The following is a 21,873-nucleotide window of genomic DNA, read 5'->3' on the forward strand; positions in this document are numbered from 1 at the left end:
ACGACGCAGCGTTAGCGATTCGCCATTTTGCATAGCTTTATCTCGCCCGGTTATATGTTCAACATTGAACAAATGGGAAAAAATAATAATAAATCTTACTTGTCCGACATCAATCTCAGGGCTGACGCTCTGTCCAGCGTCTTCCAACACGTCGACGCGTATCACCTCCCACTCTCCCGTCAGCACGTCCACCTCCACCTCAGCCAGCGTCACCCCAAACACGTCATCTTTCTGCATGTCCACATTCGTCACGAACCCGTGAGTCTGCAAGTCCACGCCAGCGTTAAACGCTGCTTTCACTAACGCTTCCCAAACTATATTTGGATTATCTTTCCTTACAGGCGCTAACCGGATCAAGAGCTCTTCGCAACACCTCTGAACTCCTATCCCAATATTGATCGACGTCAGACTCCCCCCAGATATAAACCCATTTGGATTTATTATCGTATTATTCGCCTTAATCTGGATTTTATCTATTGATATTCCTAGAAAATACGCAGCGATTTGAACAGCTTTCGTATTCAGCCCTTGACCCATTTCTATTCCTCCATGAGTTATCGTTACAGTGCCATCGTCTTGGTAAACTGAGAGTGTTAAATCGAAATATTGTGAACCAAAAGGTGTCCATCTTAGAAAGGAAACTCTCAAGCCCCTCTTCTTCCACCTGTTCTGACTGTTAAACTTATCAACGAACGCTCTTCTTTCATCATACTGTCCTTGCAATTTAATTCTGTTTACTTGTTCTCTCAGCTCTGTATAAGCAGGGTCTAAGTTCCGCAATCTAACTTCTATAGGGTCTTGTGATAACTCGTATGCAATGCGCTCCAAGATGAATTCTGCTGACGCTATAGCTTCCAGTGTTCCTGAAAAATGCTGCACATTTGAAAGTCTCGTATTATAAAAATAGCACACCTAATGATATAAAGCATTTTTTATCTACGGGTAAACAAGCAAAGAACTTTAACCGTGGCGAAATGACCTAGATCTTAGTGCATCCTCACAAACAAACGATTATAATCGGCTTATTAACTTTCGTAATAATTATGAATAAGGGGGGTAAGAATAAAACAATGCAAGTTTTTTTTAATAAATGGGCTTACTCTTGGCCACTGTCTTGCCTACGATGGAGTGAGCTCGCCCAGAAGATACCTGTTCACCCTAGATTCGGGCTATAATTATGAGCTCGGAAATATAGCTGCCGGCAAGGAATTCCACTCCTTAGCAGTGCGCATAAGAAAAGAAGAATCAAAGCGCTTCGTGCGAATTCGCGGAATATCTACTAAATAAGGATGGAGTGCGATGGTAAGTTGATACTTTCGCTATTTTTACCTGGCGACCGGCACCACGAATTACTCGCAGTGTCCGTAATCACATTAAACACCTTATAGTCGAACCGCGCCTTCTCATAGCAGTTGTTGTAGACGTCGAAGGTGCCCATAAACAACGGTTCATCGAGGACGTAGCCGTTGTCCGTGTACAGGTTCTCATTGCAGTATTGGATTCTGCCCGTAGCGTCTACTGCTACCTGAAATGAAAACCCAACATCAAAAATGACATTCTTGTATTATAAAGACAGGATAACAAATGGGGAACTTGGTTGACAAATTTAAGTTTCTTGAAGTGAAACTGCTAAAGCAATCTCACAGTAAGTACTTCACTCACCACTCACACAGTGTCACTTGCTTGAAGAAAGACTTGTAAAGGCATATCGGTGAATGATATTGGAACGTATATTATATTACGTACGTTCCAATTTAAATACGAAATAAGAACACATTACGAAGTTTCCGGTTTTCCGCGCGGAGGCACTCCTCCACTTGAATTATTATACCCAGAACAATAGTCGCTTCCCTACTGCGTATTAAAAAGTAAATAGATCCTTCAAAAGAAATCAAGACTGCGTGAATCCTTAATGCTATCTTTTAGACACTATAACTAACTTCAACCACTAAAACAGTATTTGATTTCCGACTTCCCTCTAGTAAAACTGTGGCAAGCGTGCGCGCGCGCGGCGGCGGCGTTGGATTTTACATAAGCAAGGACTTACGCACGCGACAATTAGTTACGCCCTCTGCTAACGCTATTGAGCAAATGTGGCTCGGTTTAACACTCAATGCTATTAAAATTGCCATAGGGACTGCCTATAGGCCCCCGTGGCAAAGTGTTGACCTTTTTCTTGATGCGCTTAACGAGTCAATATGTACATTATCACAATATGATCGCGTCGTTTTGCTGGGCGACTTTAACATTGACTCTTTACGCGTATCTGATCCTAACACAATCAAGCTAAACGACTTTCTAAGTACTCTCCAGTTAAAGCAATTTGTTGAACAACCCACACACTTCACCGATCACTCGGAAACACGTATAGACCTCATGTGTTCTAATTTTCAGCTACGCCACGTAACAGTTAACTACATTCATGACCTTGGTGGCCATGCATTTTTAACGTGTGAACTCGACATTCGTAAAACTAAACCACTCCCTAAGTGGATATCATATCGGCCACTTAAGGATATTGACATACAGAGGTTTAGCGAAGACCTTGAATCTGTGAACTGGGAACGTTTGATATGTGACAATGTAAATGACACGCTTCATTATTTTAATACAACTCTGCTTCATCTGTTTGACATCCACGCGCCCTTCAAAAAAACACTAATAAAAAAACAGTCTTACCCGTGGATCACCCACACAGTAAAAGAGATGATGAGACTCCGTGATGATGCCTACGTCAGAGCTCGCAAAACCGGTCTTGAGTCGCACAAACAGTACTACAAAGATCTAAAGAACATTGTAAATAGGGCCCTTTTCACGGAAAAATCTGCTTACTTTCGCTCTCGGATAATAAATAACCAGAATAACCCCCGCACGCTTTGGCGCAATATTAAACATGACATCGTCGATTTTAATAAACGTAACGATCTGCCTGCCCATTTTAATAACCCTGACTCAATCAACAATTACTTTCTTAACGTACCCTGTCGGAACAGGCGTAACTATATCTAGACTGACTTATTTTGAACATCACAGATATGGACCGACTTCATTCGAGTTAAGGCCAGTTGATGAAATTGTTGTCCTAAACGCTATTAAGTCCTTCACAAGTAATGCAATGGGTACTGATGGAATCTCACTAGATATGGTCAAATTGACCCTACCTAGAACACTAACTCTTATCACCTCTATAATCAACCAATCTATCGCTACTTGCACTTTTACTGAAGATTGGAAATCGACAATTGTTAAGCCTATACCTAAAGTTCCTGAACCAACTGATTTAAAAGATCTTAGACCCATCAGTATACTTTGCTGTGCTTCCAAAATCTTAGAGAAAGTCGTTTGCTTACAACTAACCGAATACCTGGAAACAAATAATATCCTGCCAACTAAACAGTCTGGTTTCCGTAGGATGCGCAGTACAGCCACAGCTCTGCTTGACGTGATCGACGAAGTTCTGTCAGCACAAGACAAGGGAGAAGCTTCTCTTTTGGTTTTATTGGATTTCTCTCGTGCCTTCGACACAATTAACATCTCCCTCCTGCTATCCAAACTGACTTACTATGGTTTCAGCAATAAAACTATAAAATGGTTCGCCAGCTACCTCTCGGGCCGGTCTCAGCGAGTGGGGCTGCATAACTCACAGGGATTAACTGATTTCTCTTTAAAAACTGCCGTGAAACAAGGAGTCCCTCAAGGTTCGATTCTGGGTCCGGTGTTGTTTATTTTGTATGCGGCGGATATAACGGAAGGCATTAAAAACTGCCATTACCACATGTATGCAGATGACCTTCAAATCCACATAAGTTTTGACCCTAAGGAAACACCATCCGCAGTAGAGCAGTTGAACCAAGACCTTGCCCGTGTACATGACTGGTCTGGCCCGAACGAACTGGTCCTGAACCCCAATAAGTCCAAATTTATAGTGTTAGGCACCAGGGGGCAAGTGGAGAAGGTTGTCAGTTGCAACCCCCACATACAGCTGGGAACAGAGCGCCTCGAGCGTGTTGCCGCTGCACGGAACCTTGGCCTGCTATTCGACGAGCAGCTCCGCTTTGAACAACACGTCGTAGATGCTGTAAAAAACTGCTTCTATAGACTTAAAGTGCTCTATCAGGTCCGCAACTACCTAAGCGTAGACCTTAGAATCAGATTATGTGACACTTTAGTCTTATCAAAGCTAAATTACGTAGATACTGTTACGAACGGGTGTCTGCTGGCTCGATCCAAGGCTCTACTTCAACGTATCCAGAATGCCTGCGCGCGCTTTTGTTTCCCTATCCCCCCACGTACACACGTCACCCCCTACCTTAACAGCGGTAACATGTTAAAGATGGAGGCGCGACGCTTTTTGCATTTTGCCACTTTGCTATTCGGTGTGGTGCGCCATCAACAACCCCAGTACCTCTATAACAGACTAACATTCTCTACACGGCCAACGAGAGAAGCTATCCGGCTAGTTTGTCCGAGGCACGGCGGCTCAGCAGCATTTCGTGGCAGTTTTCGATACTCTGCCACGAGATGCTGGAATAATATCCCACCCCCTATCCGTAACTCTGATACTCTTAGCTCATTCAAGTCCAAATTAAAGACACACCTCCTAACTCTGCAGCTGTCGTGTCGTAATCTTAGTTAGTGTGAGCCGCGTGACCCTTACCGAATACATATTGCCATTGTCTTTTTGTTTTGTCTTGTTTTGTTTTGTCTTGTTTATTTTGTCTTATTTGTGTCTATATATCTATCACTTCCTCGCCCCTTCTCGTCCTCCTATCTCTATCTTGATACCGTATATTTATATTTTCCTATCTATTTCCTATCACGAGCCCCCACCTATCAAACTTAATATTGTATAAATAGAAATAAAACTATGCCTTTATGTGTTCTATTCTTGTTCTTGTATAGTGTGCCACTGATTCTTCTGATTAAGATTATCTATTATCTACCATTGTTTCAAGCTTATTGTATCTATTGCACTATCGCCCGACCCAGGGCTCCACGGAAGACCAGCGCTGTGGCACTATCGGTGCCAGAGCACATGCTGAGTGGTGTCCTCTTGCAACCACAAACCAAACCCCATATAACTGTACTGTTTAGTATGTAAGTGTCATTTATTATTATTTTTTCTTTTTGGTTGCAATAAATGCCTTTTCTTTCTTTCTTTTCTAAATTATAAAAAATATCCTTCGGATCCGACATAACTTGCACCAAGGCCATTTAGATATCTTATATAGACACCCTGGATCCTTAGATAGACAAATGGATGCCGCGAGTTAGCTAGAGTGGCAGGGCCCAGACGGAGGTGGCGGGACGACTTTGACACCTTTATCATTAATTGGCCAGAAATAGCACTACAACACGGGAGCTGTCGAAATCACGGGGAGAGGCCTTAGCCCAATGGGCTATTAAAATAAAAGGTGGGCAAACCTCAAAATCAGTAGAACATGGCAGCCGCTTCCCTATAGCATGGCTCTGTGTTTCAAGGGATAATATGATCCGGCAAGGACGGTTCAGCTTGTAGGCGACCAAAGCGCTCGCCACCGCCACCTGGTTTCCTCGGGAGATCTTTATCCCGTACGCTCCACCCAGGCGACGCACGTGGACGTCTATTCTGGAACGATGGAAGGTCAATACGGGTAAGTATGTCATAAGGAGAAGTGTGTCTGGCCTCTGGCCTTCACATTTGACCTTTTTACTCTTTGTGCCAGGTGTTTTTACGAGTTCATACTTTATTAAATCTATTTCAGTCTAAAAGAAGTTTAAGATTAAGTAGAAAAAATTAAGAGTCTCAACCCAACCAACATTTTCATACATATAATAAATTTGCGAGACCACGGTCGCAGCCGCGCGGCACGGCCCTAACTATAAGTTGTATTTCTCAGGAAACTTACTTATTTTCCTGCATCTTGAGAACCCGCGATACCATAAACTGAATCCCGTCCATATGCTGCGTTGTACAATGAAGTTCCAAACCTTCCTCCGTTGGCTTTGCCACACTCACTAGCACTTCCATACAAAAGTGCGTCTGTTGGTATATCGTTTCGTCACCCTTTATCACTGTATTAATATCCGTTCCTCTACTAGTAGCAGGCATTGCTTGTCCCAATATAATCCGGTTAGGATCTGTTTTCGCCACTTTTACATCAATTACTGGCTTTTTCACATTCTTATATGTAATTTTAACAAGTTTTGCAGCATATTCTGCAATAGGTCTGGTCTCAGCAACTACGATTCCAACAACTTGTCCATTGTATTTGACAGGGCCGGAACAGAATAGCTCTTCTAGAGCGAAGAAGAAAGACATGTCTCCTGGAGTGAAGGAGTTGACTCCTGGAATGTCTTTTGCCGAGTAGAAAGCTACAACGCCTGAATATTTCTGGAATATTAAAAGCAGTTGATTAACTAACACTATTGGTCCTATTACTAGGCATATAATGCTAATCAATTTGTACGAAAGAGACCAAGAATTATGAACAAATAGTTTAAAATCTACACAGAATGGAACTGACAGTCAAATGCTTAAAAAAATTGTAGTAACGTTATTAGCTTAGAACAAATGTTTAACACATCAACACAAGTTACAGCAACTTACCAGAGCTTCACTGGCATCGATGTGTTTAATCTCACCGACTGGTATTGTGGCCAGTACGAATTCACCAAATACTTCACGTGGGAGTTCCGGTAGGTCTTCCGTATACGGCGCTTCACCGGCGCACTGGATCTATGTGAAATATTTTAATATAATTTTTATTTAGTGGCCAAGAGTAAGCCCGTTTGATATTTAAAAAATTAAAGCTTTCTCTACTTACAAGGGCCTCAACCTTCTGGATGGGCTGGGTAAGCGGCCACAGCAAAGGGTTCGTGTCGACAAACTGCCGTCCGTTGGAGACAGGGCGAGTTTTGCTCAGCACGATCCCACCGGACTCGTATTTAGGAGACACGGTGCTACTGGGGCACAGTGACAGGAGACCCTGGTCAGAAAGGTCAGGTTTTAATTTTTTCATCTTCATCAAAATCTTTCATCGAGTAACGATCCTGAGATTTCCAAGATAGAGAATAAATTACCTATCGGCACACCGTCAAATTACAGCTTGAGTAATACAATAGTACTTTTTCACCTTATTACAATGAAATAAGGTGAGTGGGCGAGCTCACTCCATTGTAGGTCACGTCTTTGCCTTTGGCTAGACTGTGGTCAAGAGTAAGCCCATTCATAATTAAAAAAAATAAATGAAGTGGATCTTCAAATCTTCAAGAAAAGAGTGTACACCCATCTTGAAGGCCGGCAACGCACCTCCAACACCTCTGGTGTTTCGGGTGTCCATGGGCGGCGGTGATCGCTTACCATCAGGCGACCTGTCTGGTTGTTTGCCTCCTATACCATAAAAAAAAATCTCTTTTTAGTCGACTGTACAATGGAGCCCTTGGAATGCGAGTCCGACTCGCACTTGGCCTTTTTTACTATTGGTGCAATTTTCAGGCTTCCTCTTATATACAACATCTAATTTTCTCATCATACCTTATAAAACAAGTTGACAGCCAAGTCCCTCCTATACTTGGCGGAAGGTTCCGGCGGGCAGTCTTCCACCACCAGATCTTGCAGGAGGACCTTGATGGCGCTCTGCAGGGTGTCGTTGGAGAACAGCTGCCTTCCGATAAGAAACCTGAGGAATGTTGGAAGCATGACTAACCCTTTCAAGCGAGCCGAGGACCTCATATGAAATTCATTTAGAATTATGTTTAAGTTTGCTATTTTTTTACAACATGATCAGAAATTTAAAAGTACATGCAAAGGAATGGAAGCCTGAAACTAGCACCCATAGTAGAAACAGTAAGTGCAAATCATGATGTGATGCGGAGGGATGAAAGTCATGTGACAAAAAAGGTAATAGCGAATGAATGTGAAAGAAATAAACGGGAGAGGAAAACCAAAGAACCAAAAATTGTGAAAGATTATATGAAACTAGGGCAAATGATGATGAGACGATGATGATATCGATGATGAGTTGAGAGATATGGAAGATAAAGACATGCTGTGCCGACCCCAAATAAATGGGATAAGAGAATAATTTATTTTTATTTATTTATTTATTTAATCAAAAAAGTAACACAGCATTACAGTTTACACTAAGGCACTGTGAAACTACAAAATACAAAACAAGACATAAACGATAAATATTACAAAAAAGAATACAAATTAAACATTAGGTTTGGGCGACGACGTAACAGCGTGGCTCCGTTGCGTCGTCTGACTCGGTGTAGGATTCGGCAGGTTGCCCCGGAACCGCCGAAATACCACACCCTTCGGCCAGAAGTCTGCGCACGCGATGGTGTCCTGCAGCGTGCGCGGCACGCGCACAACAAATGAAGTGAAGTGCACGTAGTGGCGCGACTGCAGCTGTTGCACCCTCAGCGTATAGCCAGTCTTCCGGCGAACGTACTCCACCACCTCATCAGCCCCTGCGGAGTAATGCAAGCGCGACACGTAGAGCGCTTTACTCGGTGTAGCAACTCGCAGACCAGAAGTAATCGGCTCCGCGGTACCACACAGAGTCTTACGAGGCGCCCTACGCGCCTTGCTCTTCCTTTGCACCAGTGTGAACCCCTCCTTATCCACATCGGCGCGGGAGGACTTCTCCTTGATTGGAGCCCGTTCTTCACACACCTTTGCAGGTGCGTTGACCCGGTTCGCTGCGGCGTTGCGTTGACCGGCTAGGGCGGCTACATCAGCATATACCCGCTGACGTGAGCTCGACGTGAGGGGGGGAGGCGGCCGCACGCGCGGGGGGCGCGCGGGCGGCGGAGCGGCGCGTGCGACATTTTTAATTGTGTCAACGCGCAAACTACCTGACTCGACACTAGTGTTGTCAGGTCGATGATCGGACGTCAGGTCTGAAACCGCTGACCGAGCAGGAGCATTACGTAAACAACTAATTTCGTCACGTAACTCGGCGATTGTTTGCACGCTGGTTTCAAACCTTGTAATAACTACAGCTAAACTTGTTTTTAGGGCCACGATTTCCCTTAACAAGCTGCGAACGTTGACGTCATCCGGATCGCACGACGGAATGATGGAGATATCTGTCGCCACAAACTCCGGAATTCGGTCCTTGTACTCCTTGAAGATCTTCATAATATCTTCAAGGCTCTTCTTCCCGGTTTCATCTCCTCTCCGGTGAGGAACGTAGGTGCCGGCGATTCCTAGGGACTCGCACAACACTCTCTTCGCTTCGCAGATGTCTTCGACAGTGAACCTTGATGCACGCGAATTCATCTGGACAGCATTCTCCGCATCCATCGCCCCTTCCAGAATGAGCTTATCTCTTTCTTGAAGAAAGGCGAGGAACTCGTTCACGACAGGTTGCCTCCGTTTAGAGTCTGCCATCGCGTCAAATACCGGCAGCGGACGAGCCGCGCGATTTCGTAATTATATGAATTAAATCATCAATGCGACTGCACCGCTGCGCGCATTAGACACGACTGATGATAATGATGCAAAGGAATGGAATATACTCCCACTATCGGTGTTCCCTGAAAAATACCACCTCGGTCTCTTTAAAGCAAGAGTGAACAGGCTATTACCTACTCAATCGGTGAGCTTCATCTTAGACTGCCTTCACTTTCCATCAGGTGTGACTAGGGTCAATTGCCGACTTTGCAGGGACTTTTGAGGTAAAAATGAACAACTTTTATTTTAGAACCAATGCTAAAATCGCGAAGAAAAAATTGGCAGTTCCATAGAAATGAAAAGCAAAAGCTGGTGCGATACCGCTCAAGACCGGGCAAAGTGGCCTGCTTGTGTAGGAGGCCACAACTCATTTTTGGTTATCGCGCCAGCTAAGTAAGTAGTATAGAAATAAGCGGTCCTTTTTAAATCATCGTGTATAATTAAAAAGAAACACACTTCTCAGTATTGTTGGCGTGGACGAAGTGTGGAGAGAGACCACCGTAGACCATGCGAGCTAGACACACGTGGTCTTGTGGATCACAGATCTTGTACAGGAACGCGGCGTTGACTATGGCGTGAGCGTTTAGAGAGCGAGGCATGATCTGTAAAATTATTTATCAAAGGTTAAAGGTGTTCTTGATACTTCAAAAATGGATGACAAAGTTGCATTATATCCACATGCAAAGTTATTTTATACAAAGTTGATGCCCAAAACTGGCTTTGATTTTGTTCGATGTTTTACAGTTAATCTTTTCTCCGTGTTGTCCAGTTCCATAGGTTGCGGTGACCGCTTTCCATCAGGCGGACCGTATGCTTGTATGTCACCGACATAGTATAAAAAACACGTGTCTTAAAACCCTCGCAATGTTCAAGATTCTACTATTTTAACCACTCACTACGTTCGCGATTCAATATTGGAATTTCATAATATGTAACTATTTATTTAATCGTATGGCAAATTATATCTAAAAGCAATCAGAGTTTTGTCAGCCAGGCAACCAGGTCCGGTGTCACGATGTTCAGATCTTCAGCAGACCCGGGGTATGAGTGGAGTGTATGCTGGTATGAGCGTTGGAAGATGTGTTCAGTAGTCTGTTCTTCTTCTATGTAACTATTAAAAGTAGTTTCTCCCGTTGTCACCAGTGACTGTGTTTTACCTTAAACGAGACGAATTTGTAAGATCGACTTAGGGGTGGAAGTAGGATGTTCAAAATGACCTTCCCCTTCATGTCCACTTGGAGAAACTCTTCAGGCGTCACCACTATATGCATTCCGTTTTGGTCCACTGAAATAAAAACATTATATTTTTATTAGTGTCTTCTCAGTCGTTCCCTCATGGCTGAGGATCGTGACCAACAGTGATTTCTCTCCACTTGACGCGGTCTAGGGCCATATGGACTGCCATCTGCATGGAACCACAAGCTTTCTTCACGGTCTCAGCCCACCTTAGCGGTATTCCACCCCTGGAGCGTCGGCCTTCGACTTTGCCGAGCATAATGTTCCTTTGGAGAGTGTGCTGTTTAGAACGCATGATATGCCCGAAGAACCTGAGTATTCTCTCCTGAAAAATAGTTGAGAGCCGCTTGGTGATATTCAGTTCTCGCAGTATTGACTCGTTAGTTCTAAAAGCAGTCCATGGGATCCTGAGCATCCGTCTCCAGCACCACATCTCAAAAGCATCAATCTTTTTCCTATCTAGGGTTTTTCGGCGAGAGGACTGCCAGGCTCAAATGGGACTGGGCTGGTCACGTCTGCCGCATGCACCCTGACAGATGGGCTAGTATAGCCACCAAGTGGATGCCACAAATAGAGCGCGGACGCGGCAGGCCCAGAAGAAGATGGAGGGACGACCTAGACACCTTCCTCACCAACTGGCCGGAAGAGGCACTAAACCGGGAGTCATGGAGGTTAAGGGGAGAGGCCTTTGCCCAGCAGTGGGACACCATTATAGGCTAGATAAAAAGGGTTTTTAAGCTCCAACTCCAAGTCCCCTCGGAGGGGAGCGTACAGCGGGGCGGGCGAGCGTGCGTCTGTGGCGTCCACCCTATGCAGCGTCAACTGAAGACACGTGTATGAGCTTCAAATGTTTGTTATGCACGCCGCACGCCCCGCCCCGCTGCGCTGCACGCCCAATATAAATAAATAAATATTATAGGACGTTCTTACACAGATTGACCGAGTCCCACGGTAAGCTCAAGAAGGCTTGTGTTGTGGGTACTCAGACAACGATATATATATAACCATAGATTAAATATAACAAGATCATACCATCCCATACATTAAAATGCGACCGCCTAAGACCGCGCTTATACTCCACCACACATAGATGGCGCCACAAAAAATGTCTTGTAGCTTTAGATTATACTTGTAGATGGCGTTAAGTGTCACTTTTGACATAGATTTACGGCTCGGAATTGACACTTAATGCCAATCTACAAATAATCGGTGGCAACAAGGCATTTTTTGTGGCGCCATCTATGTGTGGTGGAGTAGTATAAGCGCGTTCGTAGGCGGTCGCATTTTAATGTATGGGATGGTATGATCTTGTTATATTTAATTTATGATATAACTCAGAAACAAATATCTGTGCTCATCACACAAATAAATGCCCTTACCGGGATTCGAACCCGAGACCGCGGTTTAGCAGGCAGGTTACACTAGGCCAGACCGGTCGTCATATATGAGCGTGCACTCAGGCCTCACTCTTAGGCCCATCCAGGCCATTTTTTAGGGTTCCGTAGTCAACTAGGAACCCTTATAGTTTCGCCATGTCTGTCTGTCCGTCCGTCCGTCCGTCCGTCCGTCCGTCCGTCCGTCCGTCCGCGGATAATCTCAGTAACCGTAAGCACTAGAAAGCTGAAATTTGGTACCAATATGTATATCAATCACGCCAACAAAGTGCAAAAATAAAAAAATGTTTTATTAGGGTACCCCCCCCTACATATAAAGTGAGGGCTGATTTTTTTTTTCATTCCAACCCCAACGTGTGATATATTGTTGGATAGGTATTTAAAAATGAATAAGGGTTTACTAAGATCGTTTTTTGATAATATTAATATTTTCGCAAATAATCGCTCCTAAAGGAAAAAAAAGTGCGTCCCCCCCTCTAACTTTTGAACCATATATTTAAAAAATATGAAAAAAATCGCAAAAGTAGAACTTTATAAAGACTTTCTAGGAAAATTATTTTGAACTTGATAGGTTCAGTAGTTTTTGAGTAAATTACGAAAAACTACGGAATCCTACACTGAGCGTGGCCCGACACGCTCTTGGCCGGTTTTATTTCAAAGTTGTCCACCCCACTTTTTTTGTAACATGGGTATTTTTTACGCGATTCATACTCAGAATCGAGAGCTCTTTCGATCCTAATAGGAGAAAAAAAATGTCCCAAGATTTCCATAGGTACATTTTTTCGAACCTTCCATTCCGTTACCGCCATACAAATTGTATGAAAAAATGGTAACGGAATGGGAAAAAAACCTTGGGACACTTTTTTCCCCTATTAGGATTGAAAGAGCTCGCGATTCTGAGTGGAAAACACATAAAAATTTCCAAATTAAAAAAAAAAGTGGGGTGGACAACTTTGAAAAAAATGGCTCAGCACGTCAGCGGTGAGCGGCAGCCATACGTTCGAATGAAAAATCCCATCGCTGTGTCTCGCTCCAATGTATGGCCGCCGCTCACCGCTGTCGCGCTTAGACCAATGTCGTGGCTGAGCCGTTAAGGTGTTGTGGGATTTTCTTATAATTTTCGTATTTTTCATAAAATGGTAGGCAGCAGCATAATATCCTGGTTCTTCGTGCAGTGAATTGATGCGGACATACAAATCGACCTATATCTTTATTGAACTAAAAAACTTACCAATAGTAAGGTACGCTCCAACAGTTTCAAACAGAAGGAATATATCCGATTGGAACTCATTGTGTTGATGCTTGATCATCAAATTGCCGGCGATGGTTCCTAACTGAAATTCAGTTGCAAATATTACTTGCGCAGGTACTTAAAGACTGGCCTCGTAGCCGAATGGCATTTCTCCGACGCGAAACGAAAACGAAACGCCGCGAAAGCTAGTCTGGCTTTGTCGCGCCAATACGCAAGAGCGATAGAGATAGATATCTACGAGCGTTTCGTTTCGTTCACAAACGCTTACGAAACGCTCGTAGATATCTATCTCTATCGCTCTTGCGTATTAACGTGACAGAGCTAGACTACCTTTCGGGGCGTTTCGGTTTCGTTTCGCGTCGTAGAAATGCCATTCGGCTACGGGGCCAGGCGGCTTAGTACAACTTGCGTTCTCGCGCGCGAGTCCATACATAGAAATAGAAATAGAAATCATTTATTCGTGACAAGTGAAAACAGAAATTATTTACACAACACAAAAATATAGGTACATACATAATAATTGCCACGAAATGGTCCCGACTCAGCATGGTGTTAGCCTGGGACGCAACTTTAAGTATGGACACGCATGCGAGAGCGCCAGTTGTGCCAGACCGACAGGCGTTATAAAGATGACAAGAGTATTTAATATTTGTTCAGAGGCCAAATTGATTCCTATAAAGTAAGTAGATCGATCTTGAAATGTATCCAGTGACTCCAGTGTCCCTACGTATTACTTGTTCAAAAGCTTAAGCCTGAGATAGAATTTGATCCCAACAGTAGTCTTTGGAAGCTAGGCGTGATTACTTATTATGGATGGATTCACTAATCATTGAATGATAAGATAAAGGGTTATCTTAGGTATATAAAAGAAGAAACTGACTGTCATATCAACCCACAGTCGTAATCACTGGTCCTCTTCTTCTTCCAGTACCATCTCCTACCGGAGCTTGGCTATCATGAGGCTATGCGGACTTTAAATACAGCCGCGCGGAATAATGAGCGAGTGCTTTGATTAAACCATGTTCGTAGATTTTTGAGCCAGGAGTTACGTCGTCGTTCGGATGATCGTTTCCCTTGGATCTTTCCCTGGATTATGAGATGAAGGAGTTCGTACTTCTCGTTTCGCATGATATGACCATAATACTGTAGGTAGCTTGCGTTTTTTAACTGATTTTAAAATCTCGACCTCTTTATTTACTAACTGCAAAACTCGTTCGTTAGTCACTCTATCCGTCCATGATATTCTCAGAGCCTAGAGATTTCAAATTAGGCACTTATTAGGTTCCTCATAAGGTATAGAGGAGCACTAAGAAAGGATTTTTCAAACTTCATCAACTCTTAAGGGGGTGAAATGGGGGTCCAAAGTTTGTATGGCAAAACAAGATTAGATTATTACGCAGGTGAAGCCGCGGCAAACAGCTAGTAGAGATATATGGAAGAGGAAAACATGCTGCGCCGACCCCAAGTGACTTAAGGGCAAGAGAATGATGATGATGGACGGATTCACTCACGTTTCTCACAGGAATATGCGCAACCAGCATTAAATGCTCTCTCAACTTCTCCAGATACCAGAAGGAGCCCAATGAATTGGTCACTTGCTCGAATATATCCATAGTCTCAGTTAAAGTATTGCCAGCTCCAAGCACCAGGTTCTGGTCAATTTGGAAGCCTTTCAGTTCCTGGACGTTGCTGATATCGATGAGAAGTTGGGGATATTCGATTATGGGGTAAGCTCCTAAAAACATAAAGATTTATTTAATATTTTTTTTACAGCGAAAAATTTGGATAGATTAGGCTTGAGATTGAGACTTTCATATTGGAACTTGCAGATTCTAACGAATTTAAGCTGTGAAATTAAATCGCACGCTTAAAATACAATTGGAAGGAGGCAATAATGGAAGGAGGAAGCGGAAGAGGAAAGCCGAAGAAAAGGATGGACTGCGTGAGAGGTATGAAACAAATGCAAGTGAATGATGAGATGACGTCCGATAGAGGTATGGAAGAAAAAGACATGCTGCGCCGACCACAAGTAATTGGGATAAGGACAAGCGAATGATGTATAAATAAAATTACAGGACATTTTTTACACAGATTAACTGAGCCCCATGGTAAGCTCAAGAAGGCTTGTATGTATTGTGGGCACTCAGACAACGATATATAATATACAAATAAATACATATATATATACATAAGAACCGGGATTCAAACCCGGGACCGCGGCTTAGCAGGCAAGGTCACTACCCGCTAGACCAGACCGGTCGTCGGATGTATGGAAATAAATTCTAGGTACCTTTAGCAGTATTTCCATTAACAAGCATGTAGCTATCCTCTCCTTTCTTCCGCAGCACTTCAAAGATATCAGCGACGGACTGCACCCTGAACCAGAACTTGCCGTCTCTCAGCTGAAACTCTATCCTCTCGGGTAGCTTGAGGTCTTCTGCCACGACTAGGCACCAGTCGCTTTCGCTGCATTTGCTTGAAATGGAAAAAAAATGTGTAGTCACTAGTCACGGACCAAGTCTTCAGATTTTTTAAAATAATTTATACTCTGTACTTTTAGCCGCTTAAAAAAGCATAACCAATTTGCATATTTGAGGGTAGTTTTTCAACTTTTGAGTCAGTCTCTGTCCCTTCAACTATCATCACCAAAAGAATGACGTCAATTCGTTGCTCCGTTTTGCCGTGAAAGAAGGATAAACAAACAGACACACACACTTTCCTATTTATAATATTGGTACTTATGGATTTATTTCAACTTTATTGCACAAATTATGAAAAAAGAGGACAAATGGCGGACTTAACTCCTTGAGACATTCTCTACCAACCATTGGGCTAAACAGATGCTGTTAGTTTGGTCACAGTATAATAAAGAGTACTATCGTACAGTATGGCCACTCCCGCTCCCCGCTGAAAGCGCCACCCACCACCTCTCGGTTACCTCACAATCACCGCATGTCAAAAACGCGAACAGTCGACCTGTCACCTGTCATATTTCACTCATACAAGCACGGTAGGGTACGCGTTCACCTACACGAGCTTAGACTGTGTGCTAGGAACGCGCCTCTTCCATAATTATGTGGATCGCCAGTGTCCGAGATGTGGTTTGGTGCAGGACTTAAAAAATTCAATATGAAAACTCAGGTCACGATTTCAATCGCAATATACATCCATACTAATATTATAAATAGGAAAGTGTGTGTCTGTTTGATTGTCCGTCCTTCACGGCAAAAGGAGCGACGAATTGACGTGATTTTTTAAGTGGAGATAGTTGAAGGGATGGAGAGTGACATAGGCTACTTTTTATCTTTTTCTAACGCGAGCAAAGCCGCGGGAAAACCTACCTCTTACGGCAAGCTTCACCATTCTTCTTACAAATAGTAAGTTCTTCTATATCAAGTATGTCCTCCCTCGGCGCGTCGCTGGCGAATTTCTTGAAAGCCTCCAGGATAGGTCGGTAGCCGGTACATCGGCAGATGTTGCTGCCCAAAGACTTTTCTATCTCCAGCATTGTTAGTTTCTCTTTATTCTGCAGTAGGAGGCTGGGAAATATTAAAATAAATTTGAAATAGCAGAATCAGCGTAATATCTTACAGTTGATGGTGTCTCCTGGTAAGTTATTTGCGAAATAACCTGTGCTTGGAGGCACCGCTCTTCCTATCTATAATGTGATAGTTAATAAAATTATCTAGTACAGTAAAAATGTAGTTTTTTAAATCAACATTATTTTCCTAAAAACATGCGCGCGCGCATGTGTGTGTGTGTGTGTGTGTGTGTGTGTGTGTGTGTGTGTGTGTGTGTGTGTGTGTGTGTGTGTGTGTGTGTGTGTGTGTGTGTGTGTGTGTGTGTGTCGTAGAGAGCTTATAAGCCGCCGGCGGAAGTGTCGCAATTGTTAGCTCATTGAGCATACAGTTGTTGTGTGCGTGCACGATGACACGACTCGCAGGTGGCGTTACGAATTACCTCTTCGCACGTGTACCTATTGTATGACGTTTAAGAGAATTTTAGTTAAATATAAAAGTGTTATTAACTAGATTTATCGAAAAAAAAATTGTCCATTAAGAACAACTCAGTCAAAAGATATTTCAAAAAAATCTTTAAAATCGAGGTTCCGCTCTCGACTCTTTCCTCCTTCAAAACTTAATCAATCGGAACGAAATTTGAGAATCTGAATAACAATGAAATAATCTATGTCAGACCGTTTAGCTTTTTTGGTTAATTGTTACCAATCTTGAGTATCACACCTTTTTTTGCGCCACAATGAAAAAGGCCGTTTTTGGAAATTTTTGATTGGCTCTAGAGTCTTTAAAAAGCAAAATCTCAAAAAAATCAAAACGGTCCGACACAGAAAAAAATAATATCAATCTGTGTTGAAAAAATCATTGCTCTATCTTCAAAAACCAGGGAGGAAATAGTCGAGAGCGTTTGTATGGGGAATTGACTACTACCGTATCGTCTTAAATTTCAACATAGGCACATAATTAAACAATTCCCGCATTAGTGCGATAAATAAGATAGCATGTGTACCGAAAATAACTAACTAACTAGTATGGCACTGTGATCCAAAGAGGATCTTGGCCTCCAAAACGAGAGCACGCCACTTATCCCGATCCTGCGCAGCTTCCTGCCAATTATCGGCTTGTAGCTGACACAGATCCGCCATCACGCTGTCTCCCCAGCGGTATGTGGGCCGACCCGCCGGGCGGCCACCAGTTGGTCTTCCCAGATACGCCCTCTTGGCAGCCCGATCCTCTCCCATTCTGAGTAGGTGGCCGAACCAGCGAAGTCTGTGGGATTTGGTTACGCCGATGATGTTCGCTTCGCCCATCAACTCCTCTATCTCGGTATTCCTCCTTATCCTCCACGTACCGAAAATAAATATTCCCTTAATCATCTTTCTACTACATGCAACGTTAGCTGTCTACTTTAACATTACAGGAAATAATTTCCGAACTGATACATAATGCATGAATAAAATTGATCAATTAGACAATTAGTTGCTCGCTGCTGATTAAAGGTGCGACCACACCGGTGCTTCAAAAACGGCGACGGTACGAAATCTCGGTAACGCATCGTGTACGGATGGACGTTTAAATCGCATGCTCCCCTTCCAGATACACGTCAAAAATCTTTCGTATAGAGCACGTTACTGCGATGCCGTACCGTCTGCGTATTTTAAGTACGGACACGATGCGTTACTGCGATTCCGTACCGATGCACGCTAGCCCTAAGCAGGCAACTCTGGTTGAGAAAAATCAACTGAGTGTTCTGTGACTTCCGTGTTCAACAATTATTGGAAGTGCACTGATTTAAAATTTCCACAGTTTTTACTACTTAATATTGTAAACGGGACCTAATCGTGTATGTTCGGTCGTTTTAAAACTTTTTGATATGATGAAAAGAAGATATTGATGTCAACTTCAGCCTGTCTGCTCCGATACCACGGGTACAACGCCGTCCTTGAGACGTCGAATGTTTGTTACAACTTAGTTATACGCGATAAAGTCCTGTTTACGATAATAAGTAATTATTGTAAGTATCCGCTACCTCAGTTTCTCTTCCACCACGTTCAACAACAAGGTCCGTTCGGTTGTTTAACTACGAAATTATCTGATGATTTATTATGATTTATTATGTAGGTATAATACATAAGTACATCTGAAAAAAAATTGTCAATTTTTAAATCAGTGCACTTCCAATAATTGCTGAACACAGAACACTCAGCTGATTCTTCTCAACCAGAGTTTCCTTCTTAGGGCAAGGTGCGTCCACTCTATGCAGCGTCGACTCAAAACACTTGTATGAGCTTCAATCCTTTAACATGTACGCCGCACGCCCCGCCCCGCTGCTCGCCGCTCGCCCAATATGAACGTGCACTCACTGACACTAATGGGTGACGCAAATAGAAGTAAAACCTTACCCATACATGGCCATGACCCAACCCGGTGAGCAGTACCCGCACTGAGTCCCGTTGAGCTTGGCGAGGGTCGTCTGCAGCGGGTGGTAGCCCTTCAAGCGGTTCCCGATGTCCTCGATCGTGGTTATCTCCCAGTCTTGACATGATGTCACGGATACAAGACACTGTAAAATAATATTAATGTGTTCTGAAATTTACGGAGGACCTTCCGTAGTCTATAATGTATTCGTTCATTTTTTAATTTACTTACAAGAAAATATTAACAGCTTTCATTAAAATAAAAAAACGGAATGAAATGCCGATTGTTCGTTCAATATTTTGATTTCCTCAAAACAAACAAATTAAACATGTATCTGTGAACTCTAAATATTTTTTTTTAAATCATAAATATGTAATGAGGGTGCACCAAAAGACTGCCCTGTAGAACTCCTGCATCGATATTAAAAGATATAAATCTTGTTTCACCCTGTTTCAAGTAGAAGTTTTCTTATTTAATGAACACCAACTTTTCAAGCTTATTCAATTGACGGATGTGTAAACTGGGTATTTTACAACCCTTATTCAACATAGCACTCGCACTCAAAGGTCAGTGAAAAGTCACTAGGAACTTATAATTGCGTAACTTTGCTTAGAGAGTTGCTGGTGCTGGTTGATGATTTAACGAATGTTGAATTAACGAAGTAGTTGGTAGGTCGAATGACAAGGTAGATCCAATGTTGAAGGTACTCACAGAATTGAATTGTCAAATTTGAGCAGATCTATGACCAAAAGTCGTGTAGTCACAGAAGGTACTCACAGAATTGACAGCGTGTGTTCGCTCGCCAGGTCTCGCCACAGCGACCATGCATGAGCCGCAGCCACCCTCACGGCACATGTACTTGGTGCTTCGCAGCTCCTTGTGCACGCGAATGTACTCCAGGAGAGACAGGTTTGAGCTGACTTCGTGGCCCACTGTGGTGTCAAAATGTTTGTTTTACAAAAATAATATTTTTTTTCGAAGTACACTGAATAAAGTAAGGAAGCGTAGAAATCTCCTGATAATAAGCAGTATAGCCCATCAAAGCCTGCAAATAAATGTATGTTTCTGTCCCTAACAGTCGTAATTGATTTAAAATGACATCTGACGACCGCGTGACCGGTCTGGCCTAGGCAGGGAGTGACCCTGCCTGCCAAGCCGCGGTTGCGGGTTCGAATCCCGGTAAGGGTATTTATTTGTGTGATGATGTTTATTCCTGAGTCATGGATGTTTTCTATGTATATAAGAGTCTGTATATTATGTATATCGTTGTCTGAGTACCCACAGCACAAGCGTTCTTGAGCGTACGTTGGGACTCAGTCAATCCGTGTAAGAATGTTCTGTAATTTATATAATTTATTTATTTAAAATTAACGAATTTAGTACTATTTTTGTAAGCCATGGGCCGGTCATTCATGGGACTTGGGATACATTTGTGTTAATATAATCTCGTAGGGAGAGATCTCCCTCTCCTGAGAATATTGTCACACCAACACGTTTAAAGGAATAAACAATATGAAGTAGTCATTTTAAGACGATACAGGAGGGGTCAATTCCCCATACAAACGCTCTCGACTATTTACTCCCTGGTTTTTGAAGGTAGAGCAATGATTTTTTCAACACAGATTATTATTATTTTTATATGTGTCGGACCGTTTTGATTTTTTTGATATTTTTATTTTTAAAGACTCTAGAGCCAATCAAAAATTTCCAAAAAACGGCCTTTTTCTTTATGGCGCAAAAAAAGGAGTGATACCTACTCAAGATTGGTAACAATTAGCAAAAAAACTAAACGGTCCGACGTCCGACATATATTATTTCATTGTTATTTAGATTCTAAAATTACGTTCCGATTGATTAAGTTTTGAAGGAGGAAATTTTTTTCGCAATATCTTTTAACTGAGTTGTTCTTAATGGACAATTTTTTTTCGATAAATCTAGTTAATAACACCAGTATATTAAACTAGAATTCTCAAATTCCTTTCCATTTTAGCATTTTTGACCTGTAGCGTCTTAAAATCAATCATTTTAAAACTCAAGTTAACACCGACCAGAGCAAGGTACCCCGTTAAGGAGGAAACTGACGCGATCCATCGCGCTGCGCACTGACTGCTCGACTCGCGGTATCTCAGTCGCCGTTTTTAATTCATGATTGCGAACGGGAGCACACACGGATGACTATTACTAACGGACCCGCTGGTGTAACAATACCTCTTGTTTTTACTCCCGAAGCAAAAACGACATGTCTGTTTGTCTGCGTGTGAGTCTGTCTGTGGCATAGTAGGTAGCTCCCGAACGGATGAACCGATTTAGATTTCGTTTTTTTTTGTTTCAAAGCTGAATTAGTCGGGAGTGTTTTTAGCCATGTTGCATAATCGGTTCATTATGTTGGGGTTTTTCCAAGTTTATGTGTCTAAAATAGAGTTGAAAAGTGGTAAACCACTTTCTTGGCTGACCGTACTTAGGTACCTGAATACAAGCCATCTTGAGCTCACCGTGGGGCTCAGTCAATCGGTATAAGAATATCATAAGTATAATGTTTATTTATTATTTTATTTCATGTAAACAGATTTCATCAATAAATTTCAATTATAAATATCGTGTTATGACTTAATA

The 21,873-nt window shown here is 42.7% G+C and overlaps 1 protein-coding gene across 1 annotated transcript; it reads right to left on the bottom strand.

Moving 5' to 3' along the window:
* Positions 1-642: 642 nt before the first annotated feature.
* LOC125235544 (probable aldehyde oxidase 4) lies at positions 643-21,351 on the bottom strand. The gene is made up of 16 exons (XM_048142141.1): positions 21,309-21,351; positions 20,038-20,192; positions 19,245-19,405; positions 16,669-16,866; positions 15,618-15,802; positions 14,839-15,062; positions 13,307-13,409; positions 10,603-10,730; positions 9,902-10,047; positions 7,517-7,661; positions 6,807-6,968; positions 6,590-6,718; positions 5,889-6,373; positions 5,425-5,608; positions 1,330-1,525; positions 643-873 (listed from the first exon to the last, which is right to left on the bottom strand). Exons 1-16 carry the CDS (start codon positions 21,349-21,351, stop codon positions 782-784), a joined length of 2,736 nt encoding a protein of 911 aa, XP_047998098.1. The 3' UTR covers positions 643-781.
* Between the last annotated feature and the right edge of the window lie 522 nt (positions 21,352-21,873).

The sequence above is a fragment of the Leguminivora glycinivorella genome, chromosome 17 (assembly GCF_023078275.1).
Source record: "Leguminivora glycinivorella isolate SPB_JAAS2020 chromosome 17, LegGlyc_1.1, whole genome shotgun sequence".
In the NCBI taxonomy this organism is placed as follows: domain Eukaryota; kingdom Metazoa; phylum Arthropoda; class Insecta; order Lepidoptera; family Tortricidae; genus Leguminivora; species Leguminivora glycinivorella.